Here is an 18,688-nt window from a genome sequence, read left to right on the forward strand (position 1 = left end):
AATAATCCCTCTCGCGAGATGCTATGCCAAACTTCGCCACCGTAGAACAGTTCGAAAATGGCAAACGTTATTGCTGTCCATGTCTCCTTTGACGTCTTCTCTTCATGGACATCCGTATTCAGTAAGTGCAAAAATAAATGCATACTACAAGTACTTTCCATCTCCCTTATGCAGCAGTAAAAGTCTTTCACCACTCCACAGTAATGATTGGTCGTCTAGTCGTTGAATCAAAGCTATCTGTACTATCGTAATACGCACGCCAGACATAAATTCTGAGAAGAACACCACGGACTCTGGCGTGATGCAACCCAGGATTTGGTACTCTTGCAAAGACCAGTATCGAGACAGGCGACATAGCGACTAACCAGCTTTTTAATCAATCTCACGTCCGCATAAATCACCTTTTTTAGATGTCCCATCTGTCATACTGTAAGCTGCTACCAAATCTGTCATCCGGCTAGTATTCTTGTGCTTTGAACTCTGCTTGGCTCCTGTCAATATGACCCTTACAGAGCAATTAGAACCATCTTGCAATAGCCTCAATGAGACCAATGTCTGCGAGAAGCACTAAGCTTTCAAGGTCGGCTTCAATGCGGACCTCATTGCTGGTCGGTTGGGCACGGATATCTCCCTGCTCGAGACGCCGCAGAGCACGCTCGACGTTTGCATGCAGAATGATCTCAGCTTCCTCCCTTGAGTCTGCATGCAGCGAAAACCGCTTTCGGTACAAACTGCGAAATCAACGTGAACGATGTTTCAGATCGATTGTTGATGTATTTTACGTAGGTGTTGCGCGCTATGCGATGAGCAAGTTTTCATAGACCCAAACGTGTGGCAAATCGACGAAGCGAAAAGGGTGCTTTGAAAGGCTTTCCACCATCATGCGCCCTTTGGAAATGATCTTGGCGCTCGAGTGGGTGATGCGAAGTCCCTGAAGAATTGTCCAGGTGTATACGAGTCCTTGTTGTCCACAACAAGCCGTGCCTCCTAAAGTTGCCAGGCTTCAAGCCCAGCGCATGATGACGTAGGTTCCATCCTGCGAAGGCGAACCTTGTGAGCTACGAACCCTGCAAGTTCGTCAACCTCACAGCCACCACCACTGACGCCTCAAGCGATGTTGCAAATTTTGAGCTTGCATTCCAATAGATATTTCTGAACAACTTTGTACGGAGGGGATACCTAAGCATGTGTTCTCGAGGCAGCCGCACCCTCCACTCCACTCTTTCCATAGGTCGTCAAGAAAACCATGGCGCAACTAGATCCTTGTTACGGGAAACATATGAATGGCGGCTGGATAAAAGCGTTCTCTTGATATTGCGTCGATGGCGTATGAATGTGCGAACGCAGCTTCTTGAATGTGCGGCTAAGCATGCTTCGATCATGGACACATGCGATGCGATCGCGAATCACTTTCCTAATGCACATGTGCACTGAGTGGCTGGAAGCTCCGTTCAGCAAATTCGTATACTCTGTATTCACTTTCCTGCAGATCTCATCTTGATTGCCAGTGTAGCGCACGATCACGCAATGCTCTGTATCAAGTTCTATGCTACTGTTTAGCCGGGTTCGGAAATAACTGAACAGGCATCCAACATGGGTTTGCATTTAATTAGCGTCAGCCCTATCAGGCTCGCCGAGGCTATTTGCATACCATCCATTGCAAGTACGGAGAAGCTCAAGGCGTAGGCCGGGCCGCGCTCGTTCTGTGTTGGTATTGCTGGGCGTCAGGCCCACACAGAGGGAGGTTCTCAATGAACATTGGCCGATGCCAAGGTCCCTGAGACCTGTAACTGAAAGGATGAGGGCCGTGCGCGGACCTTTTGGAGGTCCGAGCGAAGTCGAATTTGGAGGTGTCGTACGACGCGACCTTGGCATTGTCACGATACGAGAAATAGTGGACCTGAGAATAGGAAGTGGAGTCGGCTCGTTTGTGTACGCCGTACGGCCGCAGGATTTCTGGATGCCTAAAGGCTTGGAGGCGTGTAAGCATGTCCAAACTTCGCGAGTCGGCATATATATATGAGACCTGACAAGAGTGGCCGTCTTCAGGTTGAGATATTTCTCCTTCCAGATCAAGACCGACAAGGTCTATTTCCATCCGTTCTAATAAAGCGCTTTGCTAGACGTGCGTAAAATGCGACTTACTACTATTCTCCACATGGCGTTCGCCTCCCTTGGAGTGGCAGTGGCAGAGCCCGCTATTGCGATTGGAGAAACATCGATTTTATTCACTGTCACGGATCAGGCCCAATACGACCAAGTGACGAAAGACGTACTGCAAGCCATGTCATCCTACCAGGCGTCCATCACAGCCCAACCTGCCTGGAGCTCTGCTTACTCGCAGCTGGTCGAGTTTCAAAAGACGCACAAAGGCGTGCCCGCCGCCCTTACAGATCTGAGCACTGTCGTCCAATATACAGCAACTCCGAGTTGGTGGGTGATCTGGATTGAGCGACTTTTATGAATCAGCGCGCTAACACCTCCGTAGGTACACAGCCATGCCTAGCGATCTACAACAATACCTCAAAAAAGAAGATGAAGCTAGGTTGGAGTTCCTCGAAGACACCGTCGAGGACGCGATGAAGGGCAGCGCGGCGAGACCAATTGACATAGGCGTTTATGTCCACGGCGCAGTAGCTACCTTGATTGCTATTATAGCGATTGCGTTGTAGGCGGCTAAACATAGTGATGTTATTCATGATGTCCAGATTCGACCGGTGGCGTGTGAAATTATCGATACCCTGGTTCAGCATTTTGGTGTAATGTAATACCGGATTTCTTGTGAAATCAGACATTTGCATTAGGGTTAGGGTTGAGAGGAAACAGCACTTGCGGAATTATTCGAGCTGAATAATTAGTGCGCTGTTAGTATGTTGTGTCGGTCATGGGTCCAAATATTTATCCTTTTCGGTCGCTTAGTGATGGCTGATTCGCCAATGGACAACTGAAACCCATGGTGTGTCTCTCTTAGAGTTTTTGGCGTGGTTCCGGAAAAGAGGCGTTTCGAGTCTTACAAATGAAGTGCATATTCCAATCTAGGGGAATTTGGAAGCTGAGGGCAACATAATCGGGCGGCGACGTATGGTGCCCCTGAACAACAGGATTATAATCAAGGAGACGACCCCTGATGGTTTGTGGCAATAATGTCAAAATACTCGCAGCAATTATCTTCCATCACCATCGGCTCCTCAAGTCGTTGAAGTGTGAAGTCCATTCCCTTATCTTGTCGGGCCATCCTAGCGAAGAGATCTGGTAATGGGCACGATTTCTTACGAAGTACCACGAAAATCGCCCTCATCGATCAAATAGTGAGACCCCACAGTACCCATTCACATTACGACCATTACAATAACTATCGCCAGGTCCACGGGCCGCTTCACTACATCGCACAAGATCTTACAATGATCGTTGTGTGATTTGATCTTTCCATCTATCATAAACGACGAGTATCTGTATGTTGCTCGTGTCTATTTGGTTCCCATGAAATCTTGCGCATCGAGAAGAAGCTAAGTGCAGTCCGTGGTCTGGATATGAAACTTGTTCTGCTTGAATATAGTGGACATACCACGCATAACCTCGTCCATAGTATCTCTGTATCGGTCGTGTATGCTATAATGGCGAAAATTCATGATCAAACTGAGAGTCCACATGGTGTCACTGTGGACTAATTCTAGTTCTCTAAGTAAGTCTTCCATACCTCTTGGAAACCCGTTTATTTTCTTGCGCTCGTCGTTGTTGACACGATTCGGGTACATTTCCAGTCCAGGGAAGACCAGCCACAGTCACCAATGAGCGTGCCAGAAGTAATCCGTAATGATTTGCCGGTCACTTGGATCTATAAATCCTGCCTCAGGCATAAGATGGGTGTACGGATGATAGCCGTGAAAGAGGAGCGCCAGCGGTGCGTCCATAGGAAAGGTGCCCTTAAGATACTTCTTCGACCGTCGAAGTAGCAAGTCGAATTTTCCACTAGGCATATCGAAGCAGGTCGATAGCAATATTAGTAATGAGTGCAGCATTGACATGATTTGTTGAGCCACCCACAATTCAGCCCCAATCATCTTGCGCAAGTCACAAATCTCTTGGATATTAGCAATCAATGAGATAATTGCGAGAGAAAAAACTCGTCTTCTATCTCATTGCCGCTCTTTTGAATCTCAGCACTGAGGACAGAAGGCAAGCTTTCTTCTTCAGGGCTGTAACCTTGTTGACCTCTGGATCTTCCGCATGTCTATCGTTGACCGCTAAGATCTCGCATATGTTGCTCAATGCAATAGTACAATCTGCTTTGGCGCAACACTCATTCTTTTTGGTCGGGTGGGCTTCGTCGTCTTGGGTTTCAAAACAACAAAGGCAGTTCTCAGGATAGGAGTAAAATGTCTGTGTCTCTCATTGCTTCCCTGCGTAGAACAGTCTTCGCGAGTGGAGAAGAATACCGTGGCCTTTTCGCGAGCTCGGGGAGCGCGGGTAAAGAATTGACTCAATGCTCGCAATATTCCTCCCTTGGGCAGATTCCGGGCTATGGTCTTCGCCATAGGCACGATTCCCTAAGGCTTGACGAGTTTTTGAGTAGCATTAATAGGCCCCCTCCTCGCAGCACCTTTGAGTCGTGGCTTTTGATTATTTTACCTTCATAACCGTATCGATCCGAAGTCTCTGCTAGCCATCTCCCAATGTACTCGGTATCCTTCTTGTATTTCTTATAGCTGATCGGGTAGAAGCTAGAGTCGAGCGCACCTGCCGCATTAGACGACAGGCAAACTAGTGTAGTGAATGCTAAGCTCGGACAAAACGTGGTCTTTACTCTGAACTGACCTGAAGATTGAAAGATTAGGGTTAGGGATTGACTGATTAGGCCTAGTGTCGCACGGAACTCCTTCCACTGTCGGGGTAGGGGGAATACCCAGATACGCCAGGTTCCTTTTGCGTAGGCTCAAAGCTACGAAGGTTTTAGTACCTGTGCTACGAGCAATAGTGTCGAGAAAATGTAAGACGGTCTGTGATTAATATGATCATGCGAGCTCCATCCAAAGGAAGCCATCTCTGGCGCCACAAATAAACATCCTCTCTAAAGTTACGAAGCTAATATAAAGATGCGCCTCTAATAATTATTTTGCTTTCAGGGGCGCAATGGAACGGACGGACAACGCGGTTCTTCGCGCATCGAATCCCTGGGGCAGTCCCTTACTCGCGCGACAGCTATCCTCCTTCGGACGCGTTGCAAATAATGAAGTCCGTCGCTTCCCGCCTGCAATCTCCCCTGGCCTGCCATTTCGTGAGCCAAAATCATGATTATATCGTGTTTGCGACTGCATGCCATTGCTGACGATTGCAGAACCTTCTATTGTCGAGGATGGGTTTTTCTCACAGCCTTCACGAACCTTATCAACACCTGTGATTTCCCCATGTCAAAAACCCTGAACCCTGGTGCAATTCTCTACCCACAATCCTTGAATTCGACGCCATGTACCTCCCCTTTCAGGAAACAGGTCGAAGTGCCGAACGCTGGAATCCATGGTATCTTTCGTGCGACAATGACCATAAAATGCTGTTTTACCTTGCAATGCGGCTCGATCACATCGCTCAACCGTAAGCCTTCTCCTCCAGAACTTTACCACTCGATCAATTCGTTCTCTTCCTTACAACGCGCCAACTCACAACCAGTCGCAACCAATCATGCGCGCCACCACCTTCATCCCCACTTTCCTCCTCTTCCTCGCCTCCACCACCACCGCTCTCAGCCCCGTCGTCGAGCTCTACCCCGACAGCGAAGACTGCACTGGCACGAAAGTCGTGCTCAACACAACCGGCTGCCAAAATGTTCTTATCCGCGGCAGCGGCAAGGTCATCCAGGGCGGTGTGTCAGGCTTTTACGGCGAAGATTGCTCGGTCCAGATGGTCGGGGTCATGCTAGCGAAGCATGGATGCTGGATTACTTATCCCGGTTGGAAGAGCTTTTGGCCGGTCAATAGGGATTAGGTGGATGGCAAAAGAGCTGTGGGCTGATCGTTTCGATTGATGGGTGGAAGAGGAGGATGGTACCTTGGCAGATGAAATAAACTGGTAGTGGTGGATTTGATGCACTGTATCTTGAACTGTAGTCTAAGAAATACATCAAAGAGCGCAGCCAATCAATCATTATGTCTGACTATTAACGAGCTGGTAGAAACAGGTTGCTTACGAAAGTAGAAGGGTACCTTTGCAACAGGAACACAGTAGCACACGATAGTAATTCACATCGCGCGCTATACCTTCACCCAAGCATCTAATCCACTCTTCAGCTAAAGACCATGCTTTATATGTACTCCACTTCTTGTGTCACAAGACAATAACAACAGAAGCTTCCATGGATCTTCCATCTCAACCGCACCATGAGCCCTGGAAATTTCGGTTAGGTTCGACGCAGTCAGCTGGTCCATCCCTCTGAATCCGGGCGATAGCAGTGACATGCTCCTCTTCGGAGCTGTTGACAACTCGTATAGTCGCTTTGTTCAGCGCTTCATCCGACTCGATTGGCGGGCCCTTGTTTGTCTATACTGAACCGTTGCTGGGCCTTGGTTCACTCCTCACTCAATTGGATCATTGCATGCCTCGTCTCCCAGGCCGCGTTAGTGATCTCTTTTCGGGAGCCCGCAAGACCCTTAATCATCAGGAAGAGGCTGAGCTCTCGATGCGGATAATTGTTGTCTTCATCCGAGTCGGGATCCTGGCGACCCAGACCACGCTGGATAGAGTATTGACCTTGCTGAAGAAATGACCGTCACCCAATCATGAGCCCTTGCACCTGGAATACCAAGGAGAACGCGCCCTGTAACAAAGCCTATTTAAAGCTCTACAGATATCTCATGTGCGTCAGTACGGTTTCCTCATTCTTTTTGGCAGAGTCGTCATTCCAGTCTGGCTCAGAGGTGACTCGCAACTCGAACAACGCGACAGGGTCCGTGTAGGCTTGTTGTAGCTTGCCAAATTACTCTCCCTCCCTTGTGAGGTTCGGTTCCTCGCCGATATTGACGGCTTTCGCGAAGTACCTCAGATAGCGCCGCTTTCGTGTAGGCTTGAGAAGGTTTCTTGAACAAAATCTTCTCGTCTTAGTCGATCTCCCGTGTGAAGTAAGCGATACCCGTGACTTCTGACAGGCTGTTGCCCACGAACAGCCCCTAATGTTTGATGCATTCTTGAGTGGCAGCTGGTCGCGTGCCAAAATGAACATGGCTTTCTCGCCTACAGCGTTAATTATATCGAGATCTGGATACTTGGCGACTAGTTTTTGATGAAGCGCGTAGTTGTAGACATGGAGTTTCGCCATAAATGTGTTCTCGCCATTGCCGGTGAAGATATGTGGATGTAGACCGCAAATAGATGAATTAATATGGCTTGTAAATTCGGGGAATTCGTTGAGGAATGTCTGATTTAGCCGACGGTATACCTGTTGTGTGTGTTGCGATTAGTCAAGTGTATTACTGAGAGTATACAGCAATTCAATATAGCCTACATAAATACCAGAATTCATGAAAGTCACAGCCACTGTGTTTGTGACACGGCGCTGCTTGTACTCACGCTAGCTTCGGAGGATGGCCAATCGCACCTCTATGCAGTCCCACTGAAAGGAGTGAATGGCGAACGATGGCGAACGCGATGTGTTTTTAAATTGACTTCATGACGTAATTCTGTACTTTCTTCTATTCCTTTGCGGGTTCCAGACTTGGGGTATTCGTTTTGTCTTGATCGTCGACTGTCTCCTCTAGGTCCTAGTGCTCAAAAACATTTGCCAAAATCAGTAACTAGTGTTACAGGCAGTATCCAATAAGAGGCGTGATCTGCTCTACGCTTCGCGTAAAGCAGTTCTGCAAATAATGAAGGTCCTCCAGTATATCAATGGGGTACTAATGGGTACGGTTGGCTTTCTTCACTCCGTCGCTAGCGGGATCTCCTTGTGCCTTATAAAAGACTGCTCAAGCTTTCCGTAAGCTGATGACATCATTCAGAAGTGAAAGTATTCATGCAGGAACCTCGACTCCCGCAGAACGGATGCGTTCCCAATTCTTACTTGAACGAACGGAGTGCGTACGGCGAGAGAAGGGGTTTCGGTGGTGGGCATTGGGGCTACAGACTTCACCACTATCCAGCTTTGCCTTTCGACCTACCGCTGTTGAGTTTTGCGGAGCGGGGTAGACGCGATACATCTGTAATGAGTGATACGACGAAGACATGATCGACTTGTCCGATACACGTGCCAGTCTCGGCCAGCCATTGCACAAACCGATGCGTGTACTTCTTTTATCGTACATATGAATCGATAGGAAAGAGTGGAAGTGGAGGCATATGACTCAACGACGGCAAGTTTCGGGTCGATCTGCCCGAGGTAAGGGTTTGCGACATAGAATTCGACTTCGATAACAGCCACGTTGTTCCCGAACGAGTTCAGCTAGGCGAGCCGGATTGCAAACGATGTTGCCTAGTCTGATTATCGCACGTGGTCAAGAGGAGCCTCAGAAGCTGTTGGAATCTAATCAGCGTGGCCAACGAACAGAACAAACACCGAACAAGGTCCTTGTTCGTTCGTTTGATTTGTATACAAACGTTCGTACGTTCAAAGCGACACGAACAACAGCTGATTCGAACCGTACAGCGAACGTTCGGCTGAACGTTCGTATATATCGGGTAGCATTTTTGGCCGACGTCAACCCACCAGCGGTGTGAATCCTGCATCAATTTGTACATGTCCGGCGACGCGGAGATCGTCAATCTATCGTCGTAGAGGCTGTCGAAATACTCGTCGAGCTGCGACGTACGTTTCTGCCGCTTGTGTGCCTTCTTGCCTGTGAGAAGGTGGTCGTCAACAAAATCCACCGAACATGGTATCGAACAGCCGAACGTATGGCTCCAAAAATGCGTTCGTTCGGTGTTCTGTACGTGTCAACATGCCTGTACGTTCGTTGGAGTCAAAACACCAAAAAATGCCGTTCGGATCGATTGTTCGGAGGGAACGTACTGTTCGTTGGCCACGCTGAATCTAATAAGGTTCGTTGGAACTGAGCTACTCGCAGTCAGCCGTAGGTGATGATTGCGTGAATGGGTGGTGCATGGAGACGTGATTATGTAGCATTGGCTGCGGGCGCTCGCCTGAAGGCATGCGTCGTGGCACGAACTTTGAAAGCCCAATGCGGGTTCACAGTTCATTCTTCAACCAAGCAGGTTGATGCTATATGCAGTAAGCTACGGCTGAATCAATTGCACTGAAAATGATTGATCAACCTTGTTAAAAACGGAGACGTAGATGATTCAGCGAGGTGTGTTCTTCCGCGTTCTAAGGAATCTAATGTGGTCGTAAGCTAACAAGCCAGTCGTGATAGTTACGAATTAAATTACGAATTGAGTGTAAACATCCTGAGATTATGACGTTTTCAAGTGCCCCTTTGTTGGATCTCACGGTACCCTGGGCGAGCGAGGTTTGTGGATGTTTAAGTACACCTCGTTGCAACTGCCGCAAAGATGAGGTTGTCCGTTAGGAGCAGTATCTTACATTCACCAAAGACCATGCTGTTTCCGATGCCAAGGGTTAGTAGACGAGTTTTAGTGTCATCGGGAAGAGCTGCGTGTTTGCAGGAGGATGTGTTGGTTGTTATCTCCACCTGTGATGTTCAGTACATCATGGGATCCGCGAGTGAACGAACCCGTAGCTTTTCGCATCAAATCAGCCGAGGTCATTTCGGCATAGCGTCCTATTTGGTGAAGATATCCATCGTTCGATGACCCCAGCAGCATTCTTTTGCCGGTGTTGTGCTTTTGTCGTGCGCCATGTCGATGAGATCCATGACCGTTCCCAGTCCGCGACGTCGAGAAGATTGATATTCTCAGGTCTAATTGGTGCGTTGGTGGAGCTAGTAGAAAAGGCGATAAGGCATTCCTGGTACTTAATGGTAAGTATTCTCGGTGGTGAGAGGGGAGTCTTTTGCAGAGCATCAGTGAGAATTCAAACTACTTCCCAACAACATGTTGTGTTGCAAGAGTATCACTTTTAAGAGTATAAAGAGAATTATCTACTTAGTGCAGTTGATTGACATGTCTTTGAAACATGCTACCATCTTCATCCCATAGCATCGAAGGCGAGGTTCGACGTTAGCGTCGCGCCATCCCAATTCACTTTAGCCGCGAGTCACGTGAACCCGCACCCCCGACCGCCATCCTTGGCACCGATCGCGAATTTCCAAACGCCAACCGCAACTCCATTCCACAACAACAGCACCCACACAGCCCACGCACGATGAACCTCTCCGCCTTCCGGCCGGTCCTCCGACCCAACAATGCCACAAAATACCCCATCGCGAACGCCCTCAGACCAAACGCCGGTACAATACAACAAGGGCGAACCTCACCTGCAACAACCTCCCCGTTCTCATCAACCTCCCGCATGATGAAGCGCAAGAAGGGCAAGGGGCCGACCACAGATCCGCGAATCAGTACGTCGCCCACATCCAGAATCTGAAGCACCTTCAGCCCAGCTTCGCTGCCGATCCAACTCAACTCAACTTCAACTGTGTACAATTACTAACACGTGAACACCAGCCGCCATCCGCTACCACCTCTCGCACCCGCTGACCCCGCGCCCGCTCCACTTCTCTCGCCTCCGCGCCCTCCGCCACTGGACCATCCACCGCGCCTGGCTCCTCTTCCTGCGGCGGCGCCGCTGGGCCGAGGAGCGCGACCTCGAGCGCCAATTTCAGGCCATGAAATCCGCGTGTGAGCACCTCCGGCTCATGGATGCCAACGGGAATCTCGTGTCGGAAGCCGAGGCTGGAGGACAGGGCGCGGACCCGGGTACGATTGGGAGTGGCGGCAAGGAGGTGGGGCGCTTGTATCGTGCGGCAATGCTGAAAAGGGGCGTGTGGGGGAGTGTGCCGGTGGAGTATGCGCGGGCGCAGGTGGATTTCCCGAGCAGGGAGGGGTGGAATCATGCCTGGACCAGGGATTAGAAGGGTGCGCGTGGGAGATGAGGAGAGGAAGGGAGACGTGTATGATACCTTGTTGCTGAGGATATTCTTGGAAGGGCGGAATTCCGTCGTACAGTGCTGGCGGCATCTGTTGTACTATACTCCTGGTTAGAGCATGCATGCATCACACAATCCGGTGTATCCCTCACGTGCAACCGTGTCCCATATATCGCCCGTACGCCAGAACTCAAGCAAAATGAACAAATGTGCACGGTGACCACCACCATCAACCGCAGACGCACCAGTGGGGTACGTCCACGGACATAAATCACTATCAGTATACTATCGTACTTTCCCATCCTTTCGGTCCCCCGCCACCAAAGCAAAAGCGGCAAAATTCCCCCAAATATATCCATTAGAACCAGAAGCAAGTCCGTCCCCCGACTTTTGCTATACCTTGCAAGACAAAAAGCGAGGACGAGATTAGAAAAGGGAAAAGGCTATGCCGTTGACCGCTTAGCAATTCAAGATTTCAACGCAGGGAAACAGAGCTGCACGAAGAAAAAAAAATAAAGGAAGCAAGAATGGATGATGCGCCGTGAGAACTCCGCTCAATGCAAACAATGGATGGATGGATGGATGAATAGACGCGCACTGCACATGCCGTCAGCTCACATGATGACGCAGCAGCCGCCGTTCTCTTTCTTATCCGTGGAAAGAAGCGCTGCGCGGGTCGCTGCCTCGAACACGTCGTCGACGCCGTCGCCCGTCAGCGACGAGCACTCGAGGTACTTGCGCGCGCCAATGACCTCCTTCATGTCGGAGCCAGCCTTGGTGGTGGTGAACTTGAGACTCTTCTTGCGCATCTCCTCCTGCGCGAGCGGGTCCTCGCGCAGATCTTTCTTGAGTCCGACTAATATGATGGGCACGCCGGGGCAGCGCTCCCGCGCCTCCTCGGCCCACTTGTGCTTGACGTTCTCCAGGGAATCGGGCGAGTCGACGCTGAAGCCTATTAGGATGACGTGCGCTTTGCTATATGCGAGCGGCCGTAAGCGTTCGTAGTCTTCTTGTCCTGCGGTATCCCATAATGCGAGCTGGACGGACTTGCCGTCTACTCTGCAGTCGGTGACGTAGTTTTCAAAGACGGTCGGGACGTAACGCTGAAGGGCAGTTAGCAGCTGATGGATGTGACGTTGCCGATCGCGAGACCCACTGTAGGAAAGTAACCAAGGGTGAAGACGCTCAGGAGAGAGGTTTTGCCGCACGCTCCGTCTCCGATAATAACAAGCTTCCTGTGATTTTACTTTGATTAGCTAATGTCCCGATGTTTCGATAGTCGATATGTCAAACAGGGAAAACCCGTCGCGGTGCAACCGAGAAGTGATAGGAGAAAACGGCTCATCCGATAAAACTTATATCGCATGAAGTCAAAATCGACAAGCTGGGGTGGAGGGTTGACATGGGTGGCTAGTCGTGGTGCTATTTTTGGAAATGGAGGGTGTCGGATCGGGTACGCCAATGCAGGTTATCGCGCACGTCGCAGGCCTACTGCAACGTCCAATAAATGCTGCCGGCGATGTCCCACGACGCAATGGGGAAAGGTCGCGTGTGAAATGTAATAGTATGGTTTGCGCGAGTAATGGAAGATGTGTTGGAGCGGGTGGGAGGCCGAGGTGGGGACGTCGAACGGAGTAGACGAGAACGAGCGAAGGATGGGGGAGCGCAGGCTTGAGGGCGGCGGTCATGGATGCAGTGAGAAAGCGAGAGACGCGTACGTACCTGCGCATGACAGGCTCTCCATTCTGGGCCATGGTCTCCAACAGGCGTGCTGCCTGAATCGAGGGTATGCAGCGAGGATTGCGGGCGCTGATTCGGCCGGCGGCGGTGTGCGATGTGGACGATGCGCGCTCTCAGCGAAGAGGTCGCGTTCCGCGAAGGGAGCTGCTGCGTCGCAAGCACCTGTCGACGGCGGCCCTGGTCGGCGTGGGCACGCGGTAGCGAGCGGCGACGGGGCAGCAGACGAGGGGCCGGACGTGGGACGGCGAGACAGGGCGTGGATGGTTACACTCGGCGCGGCAAGGAGCGAGCGACTGACGGCGGCGTGGAGGCAGGTGCGATGGGGAGGTCAGAGGAGAGGGGATGCGGCGGCGCAGGGCAGGATGGGCAGCGTCACTGAGGTGCCGAAAGGCGCGTTTAAGGGTCGCTCACGCACGGGCAGACTGGAACTAGCGGACGAAACCCTGGGAGCGAATGGTGCAGCCGTGTCGAAGAGGTTAAGGCGCAGCACCGGGAGACGTGGAGGCTGAGAACCGAACCGGCTGGGACTGCAAGCGCAACCTGGGGCTTGGCGGTGCTAGCTAACGCGTCGTGGGCAACTTCGCAACGCCCGACCTCCAATATCTCGAACCACCGCAGCGAGCACCCCGCGACGCGCACCGGCCCGAGAGACGGGTCCGCTGGCCATTCTTCCGACCGCCCGCTCGCTCGACGACCTTCGCTTGCACCGGCCCGCGAAGTGAGTACTGCACCGCCAGAGCGGGGGACTGCCCAAGCCGCCGACCTGGCTTGCCACGGCTCGCGCTGCCGCTGCCGCATGCTCCCTTCCCAACAGCTGCTGATTTTGCCAGCCCGCCCGCCCCGACCCCGTCCTCTCCTCCGCCGCGCCCATGGCCCAAGGCACGCGGACGGCCGCCGCGCCGACGACGGCATCCTCCAACGGCGCCGCAGCCACCCATGCGCCACAGCCCACCGCCGTGAATCGCAAGAAGCAGAAGCGGCGGGAGAAGGAAGCCGCGAAGAAGGCGGCCGAGTCGCAGAAGCAGCCCGCAGGCCCCGTGAAGAACGGCATGCCGCAGCCTGCCCTGCAGCCCGCCCAGCACCCCCACGCGCCGCCCGCCCACCAGCAGGCGCCGCAGTACGCAGACGTCGACTACGAAGCCGAGCTCGACGACGGCACCCCGCACGACGACGAGGGCGACTTCTACTCGGACGAGGCCGACGACGGCTACTACGACGAGCAGGGATACCCCACCAATGGCCACTACGAGCCTGCGTACGCCTCGCGGCCGCCGCCCGGCAGCGTGGGCAAAAAAGCGAAGAAGAAATCAAAAGCGCCGCCCCCGCCACAGCCCGCGTACCACAACCCCCCGTTACGATCGAATCCCCACGCGCGCAAGCCCAACACCAACGCGAACAGCCGCATATGGAACACCACGACCCAAGAGGAGCGGGAGCGCATCCGCGAGTTCTGGCTGTCCCTCGGCGAGGACGAGCGCAAGTCGCTGGTCAAGATCGAAAAGGAAGCCGTCCTGCGCAAGATGAAGGAGCAGCAGAAGCACTCGTGCAGCTGCACCGTCTGCGGACGGAAACGGACGGCAATCGAGGAGGAGCTAGAGGTGCTGTATGATGCATACTACGAGGAACTCGAGCAGTATGCGACCCACCGCACATCCGCCGGTACCCTGTTCTCTCATGCTAATTACGGTTTTGCGTCCAGGGCCCCTCGCCCCATCATGCCCACCCACGCCCCACCGGGCCACTACAGCGATCCCGACGAGTATTCAGGTGATGAAGAGGAGGGAGACCAAGACTACTCGAATAGTGAGATATCATCCGAGGAAGACTACAGCGAGGAGGAGCGGAGCTTACCACCGCCTGAAACTGCGGATTTTCTCCGGTTCGGCAATAGTCTACAAGTAAAAGGTATTGCATCTGTCATGTCGCTGTTGCGGGAGAGACTGATGCATTCTCCAGGCGGAATCCTAACCGTGGCCGACGACCTGCTGAAGAACGACGGGAAGAAGTTCATCGAGATGATGGAGCAGCTCGCGGAGCGGAGAATGCAGCGGGAGGAAGAGGCACAGTACCAAGCTCATCCGTCCATGTACCGAGGAGGCCCCCACAACTCGCACCACAACCCACCCCCGGAAGAAGACGACTTCGATGACGAGGAGGAAGATGAGGAAGGGTACGAGGACGGGGACTACGAGGACGACGAGGACGACGAAGAAGTGCGTACAGACGGCGCGCCGTGATGTTTGTTGCTAATCGATATCAGGACACGATGACCGAGGAGCAGCGAATGGAGGAGGGAAGACGCATGTTCCAAATATTTGCCGCGCGAATGTTCGAGCAGAGGGTTCTCCAGGCCTACCGAGAAAAGGTGGCAAAGGAACGCCAGGAACAACTGTTGCAGGAACTCTTGGAGGAAAACCAGCAACAAGAGCTCAAGGACGCCAAGAAAGCCAAGGAAGCTGCGAAAAAGAAGGAGAAAAAAGAGAAGCAGAAGCAGCAGAAGCTGGAAGAAAAGGCGCGCAAGGAAGCTGAGCAAGCGGCAAAGGAGGCCGAGCTGAAGGCAGCAGAAGAGAAGCGACAGGAAGAACAGCGGAAGAAGCGGGAGGAGCAAAGGAAGAAGAAGGAAGCCGAGCGGAAAGCACAAGAGGAAGAGAAGCAGCGCAAAGAAGCCGAGCGACTCAGGCGGCAACAAGAGGAACGCGACCGGCAACAGGAGGCTGAACGAAAGGCGCGGGAGCATAAGCAGCAGGAGAAGAAAGCTCGAGAGGAAGCCAAGCGGAAGGAGCGTGAAGAGCGTGAAGCGAAGGAAAAGGAGGTCAAGGAGAAGAAGGCCCAGGACGAAAAGGACCGCCGAGATCGCGATGCGAAAGCTAAAGCCGAAAAGGAACGGGCACGGAAAGACGAGCATACCGCTTCTCAGCATGCCACTGTGCCGGCGAAGAAGAACTCACAACCTGTTACTGTGGCTCTGCCACCTCAGTTGCTGAAGCAAACTTCTTCGACGGGAATGCCTTCGCCCCACGTAACACCGGCCGTGCCAAAAGCCCCCACACCGAGCAGACCACGTCAAAGTTCGCAACAGGGCTCGCATGGATCGTCTCCGAAGCCCTCGAGCAAATCAATGTCGCCTACGTCACAAGCGCAGGTTCCTATTGTTCCCAAGTCGATTCTCACCAAACCTCCAACCTCACAACAGCCTAACCAAGCACCTCCAACGCAACCCACATCGCCTATGCCACCGATAGGCCCACCGCCTGGGATGCCTATACCCCCAGGTATGGGAATGGGGACCATGCCGCCTGGTCTGAATGGTTTCCCCGGTCAGATGCCCGGCATGATAGGCCCCGGTCGGAACATGCCAATGTTCCCGCCTCAACCTGTTGCGCAGCCTTTCCGGGGTTTCCCGCCTCCAGGCATGCACGCACCAAACCCTATGTCAATGGGCCGAGGATTTCCTATGGATGGACCGCCACCCGGTTTTGGACCGATGCAAGGTTTCCCCACCCCGACGCATCCTCCCGGCTTCGGTATGGGGATGCCCTCCCACTCTCGGCAGACTTCAGGGTCGTTTGGGAAGCAGGACGCAGACAGCCCTGTCGGTCCACCAGGAGCACACCCCATCCAGCGGCCAGCGCCTATCCAGCGGCCATCCAGCACTAAGCCTCACGATGATGGCATGGGCCGCGACGTGGACGAGCTCGCAAACCATCTAGGGAGCAAAGCGCTGTTGGATGATGCAGAAGACCTTGATCTCGATGAGTTCAATCCCACCGCGGCGCGCAGGAGGAGCACTCAGCCTGGACATGGCTCGCTGCGAGGAGCGCCACTTGGTTTCGGATTCGTCGATATACCAGGCCCACCGCGACCCGACATACCCGGGCCATTTGCAGGCTCGAATAATGCCAGTGTCTGGGGAACCCCGCCGATGGGCGGTATGCCTTTCCCGATGCCAGGTGCAGGCTGGGGTACCTCGCCGACGTCGAACCTCTTCAGCAACCCGTTTCCCATGATGTCAGCACAGCGACCACACGAACAACGCGGACCGGGTGAGCAGCGACTTGTCTGGCTTCGACGCATAGTATGTTCGACTTGCAAGATGCTCTCCATGCGACAGCCCGGCGCCGACGGTTACATGGACGCGCAGGAGGTCCAGAGCCACATCGAATCCGCGCGGGGTCCGAACGAGCCGTCCGTAGGCATGCAGGAAATCAAAGAGGCATGCGACATCATCGGCGACCACAATAACGGCGGCGGATCCCTTGAGTACAAGGAATCGCCGCCCGGACACCTCAGCCACATCAAGTATGTCGACGCCAGTGCCATACCGCCGCCCACGCTCGGCGAGATCGGCAGCCCCATCCCCTCGCACAGCGTGCCGGTGGGCGGGGGCTTCGGCGCCGGCAGGCCGTTTCCGGGGCTCGGGCCGCAAGGCTTCTAACTCGCTTCTCTTCTTTTCTCGCGTCAATTTCAATATCCCCTTTCTAGTTGGATGGAACTTGGACATGGTTTGTTGTCAAGGAACAGGACAGAACAGGACAGGGCTTACTTGCTGGATATCGATGATGGGCTATTGCGTAGTTGGTCTACTCACAAGTACGAGCGTCCTAGGCTTTGACCGGACTGCTTGGCCCAAAAGAAGATTAATCCTCTTGTCATGATTTTATGCGTGATGTGTGTTGTGGTGACTTGCACTCTGAAGTGGTAGGTACCTCTGACGTAACATTAGGAAGGAGCGCACTAGACCTTACCTACAAAACACAATCAATTACGTTGACACTTCACTTCCGCTGTTTGCTACAACAGCCATTGGGCCAGCGGCGCACGAAAATGTGGTCCGCATAACGAGTATCCGAAGCCCAAGCACGCCGCTTGCATTCAAAACACTGAGAGTCTTAAGTAAGCTTCTAGAGCACTGGAATACGATTTATGACGACACAAGGTAAGGAGACAACCCAAACTGGAAGTAGGTGTGACTTCTCTCCGCCGTGGCAGGTCGCGTTGAAAAGGCAGGTGCGGCTGGTGTAGTAAATAGAAGGCCGCGCTACGCCGCTCTACACACCAAGCAAGTTACCACTCTGACACGCCACTTTGTTACTTTGGCACTGTGGCGGGGTGGCTACAAAGAGGTAGCAATTAAACCGATGGTCACAGCGCCTGACAAGAGCATGGCCCAAATACTGAACACCAGAGAGCAAAGCGCGCCGCAGATCAATGGTTTAAGTACGATTGTAATGTCTGGAGTGCGGATGAGCGAAGGGTTTGGGCGAAGCTCAACAAAGATCCGGGTCAGGATGAGATACTAGATGACTACATTATTACGTATTGGAATAAGCAGAATATTACGTGTAAGACTGACAAAACTTGAATTGATGCTGCTACGTTTACGGAGGCCACTAAATGTGCAGTGGTCACGTATACTTAAGAATCTATTGGTTTAAAGAGATTCTCGTCCCTTTTCTGCCCCATGATAAAGATGAGTCGTAACAGGTACAAGTCGATAGGTTGAATTAACCAGAGCAGCCTGAAAAGAACACTAATCTTATCTAATTTTACGCTGTCCAGACTATGACGGGGAGCTAGTGGTTGACGTTAGTGGGATGGAACTAGTAATATCGCATTCAAAATTATCTAGATTATTAACGAGATCATCGCACGCGACAGTATGAAGATACGTGTTGTAGGCAAATGACAGTTCTTGATCGGCGGCGACAGCACTAAGTTGTAGGAGTCTGGAGGTCTTCTTCCTACGCGCTTTTGCTCGGTGTATCAACCATGTCCCACATTCTCAAATCAAGGAAGCCGATCCAGGAGAAGATGAACATGTTCTACACGACTGAGGGGGTTAAGCTGAAAATAATGTCGAGCTCCTTTAGGACTTACGACTGAAAACCTCGCTATCCGACGGGTGAAGGCCATAGTGTGTTCATGGATATCCGGATTTCAAGTTCCCCTGAGGAACCGCT

At 52.6% G+C, this 18,688-nt stretch overlaps 5 protein-coding genes across 5 annotated transcripts; 3 read left to right on the forward strand and 2 right to left on the reverse strand.

The window, feature by feature from the left end:
• Positions 1-1,949: 1,949 nt before the first annotated feature.
• On the forward strand, positions 1,950-3,022 carry CC84DRAFT_1161888 (uncharacterized protein). Its single transcript, XM_018177852.1, has 3 exons — positions 1,950-1,982; positions 2,050-2,433; positions 2,489-3,022. Exons 2-3 carry the CDS (start codon positions 2,159-2,161, stop codon positions 2,670-2,672), a joined length of 459 nt encoding a protein of 152 aa, XP_018038180.1. The 5' UTR covers positions 1,950-1,982; positions 2,050-2,158; the 3' UTR covers positions 2,673-3,022.
• A 380-nt stretch (positions 3,023-3,402) lies between these two features.
• On the reverse strand, positions 3,403-3,893 carry CC84DRAFT_520680 (uncharacterized protein). Its single transcript, XM_018186605.1, has one exon. The coding sequence runs from the start codon at positions 3,753-3,755 to the stop codon at positions 3,507-3,509; it is 249 nt and encodes an 82-aa protein (XP_018038181.1). The 5' UTR covers positions 3,756-3,893; the 3' UTR covers positions 3,403-3,506.
• Positions 3,894-10,217: 6,324 nt separating this feature from the next.
• On the forward strand, positions 10,218-11,121 carry CC84DRAFT_1140126 (uncharacterized protein). Its single transcript, XM_018176273.1, has 2 exons — positions 10,218-10,460; positions 10,567-11,121. Exons 1-2 carry the CDS (start codon positions 10,265-10,267, stop codon positions 10,971-10,973), a joined length of 603 nt encoding a protein of 200 aa, XP_018038182.1. The 5' UTR covers positions 10,218-10,264; the 3' UTR covers positions 10,974-11,121.
• A 481-nt stretch (positions 11,122-11,602) lies between these two features.
• On the reverse strand, positions 11,603-12,742 carry CC84DRAFT_1214386 (uncharacterized protein; the record flags this gene model as incomplete). Its single annotated transcript, XM_018182628.1, has 3 exons — positions 11,603-12,091; positions 12,145-12,223; positions 12,711-12,742. The coding sequence occupies 3 exons, from the start codon at positions 12,740-12,742 to the stop codon at positions 11,603-11,605; spliced, it is 600 nt and encodes a 199-aa protein (XP_018038183.1).
• A 588-nt stretch (positions 12,743-13,330) lies between these two features.
• On the forward strand, positions 13,331-17,356 carry CC84DRAFT_1113899 (uncharacterized protein). Its single transcript, XM_018175376.1, has 4 exons — positions 13,331-13,446; positions 13,559-14,361; positions 14,428-14,941; positions 14,989-17,356. Exons 2-4 carry the CDS (start codon positions 13,598-13,600, stop codon positions 17,161-17,163), a joined length of 3,453 nt encoding a protein of 1,150 aa, XP_018038184.1. The 5' UTR covers positions 13,331-13,446; positions 13,559-13,597; the 3' UTR covers positions 17,164-17,356.
• The last annotated feature ends 1,332 nt before the right edge of the window (positions 17,357-18,688 follow it).

The sequence above is a fragment of the Paraphaeosphaeria sporulosa genome (assembly GCF_001642045.1).
Source record: "Paraphaeosphaeria sporulosa strain AP3s5-JAC2a unplaced genomic scaffold CC84scaffold_3, whole genome shotgun sequence".
Classification (NCBI taxonomy): domain Eukaryota; kingdom Fungi; phylum Ascomycota; class Dothideomycetes; order Pleosporales; family Didymosphaeriaceae; genus Paraphaeosphaeria; species Paraphaeosphaeria sporulosa.

Excerpts from the sequence above, each read along its gene's own strand:
- CC84DRAFT_520680 (XM_018186605.1), bottom strand. The coding sequence starts at position 3,755 with ATGTACCCGAATCGTGTCAACAACGACGAGCGCAAGAAAATAAACGGG.
- CC84DRAFT_1161888 (XM_018177852.1), top strand. The coding sequence starts at position 2,159 with ATGGCGTTCGCCTCCCTTGGAGTGGCAGTGGCAGAGCCCGCTATTGCG. Across the intron at positions 2,434-2,488 it reads TATACAGCAACTCCGAGTTG|GTACACAGCCATGCCTAGCG; the intron begins GTGGGTGATCTG and ends ACACCTCCGTAG.
- CC84DRAFT_1140126 (XM_018176273.1), top strand. The coding sequence starts at position 10,265 with ATGAACCTCTCCGCCTTCCGGCCGGTCCTCCGACCCAACAATGCCACA. Across the intron at positions 10,461-10,566 it reads GACCACAGATCCGCGAATCA|CCGCCATCCGCTACCACCTC; the intron begins GTACGTCGCCCA and ends CGTGAACACCAG.
- CC84DRAFT_1113899 (XM_018175376.1), top strand. The coding sequence starts at position 13,598 with ATGGCCCAAGGCACGCGGACGGCCGCCGCGCCGACGACGGCATCCTCC. Across the intron at positions 14,362-14,427 it reads TACTACGAGGAACTCGAGCA|GGCCCCTCGCCCCATCATGC; the intron begins GTATGCGACCCA and ends TTTTGCGTCCAG. Across the intron at positions 14,942-14,988 it reads ACGACGAGGACGACGAAGAA|GACACGATGACCGAGGAGCA; the intron begins GTGCGTACAGAC and ends AATCGATATCAG.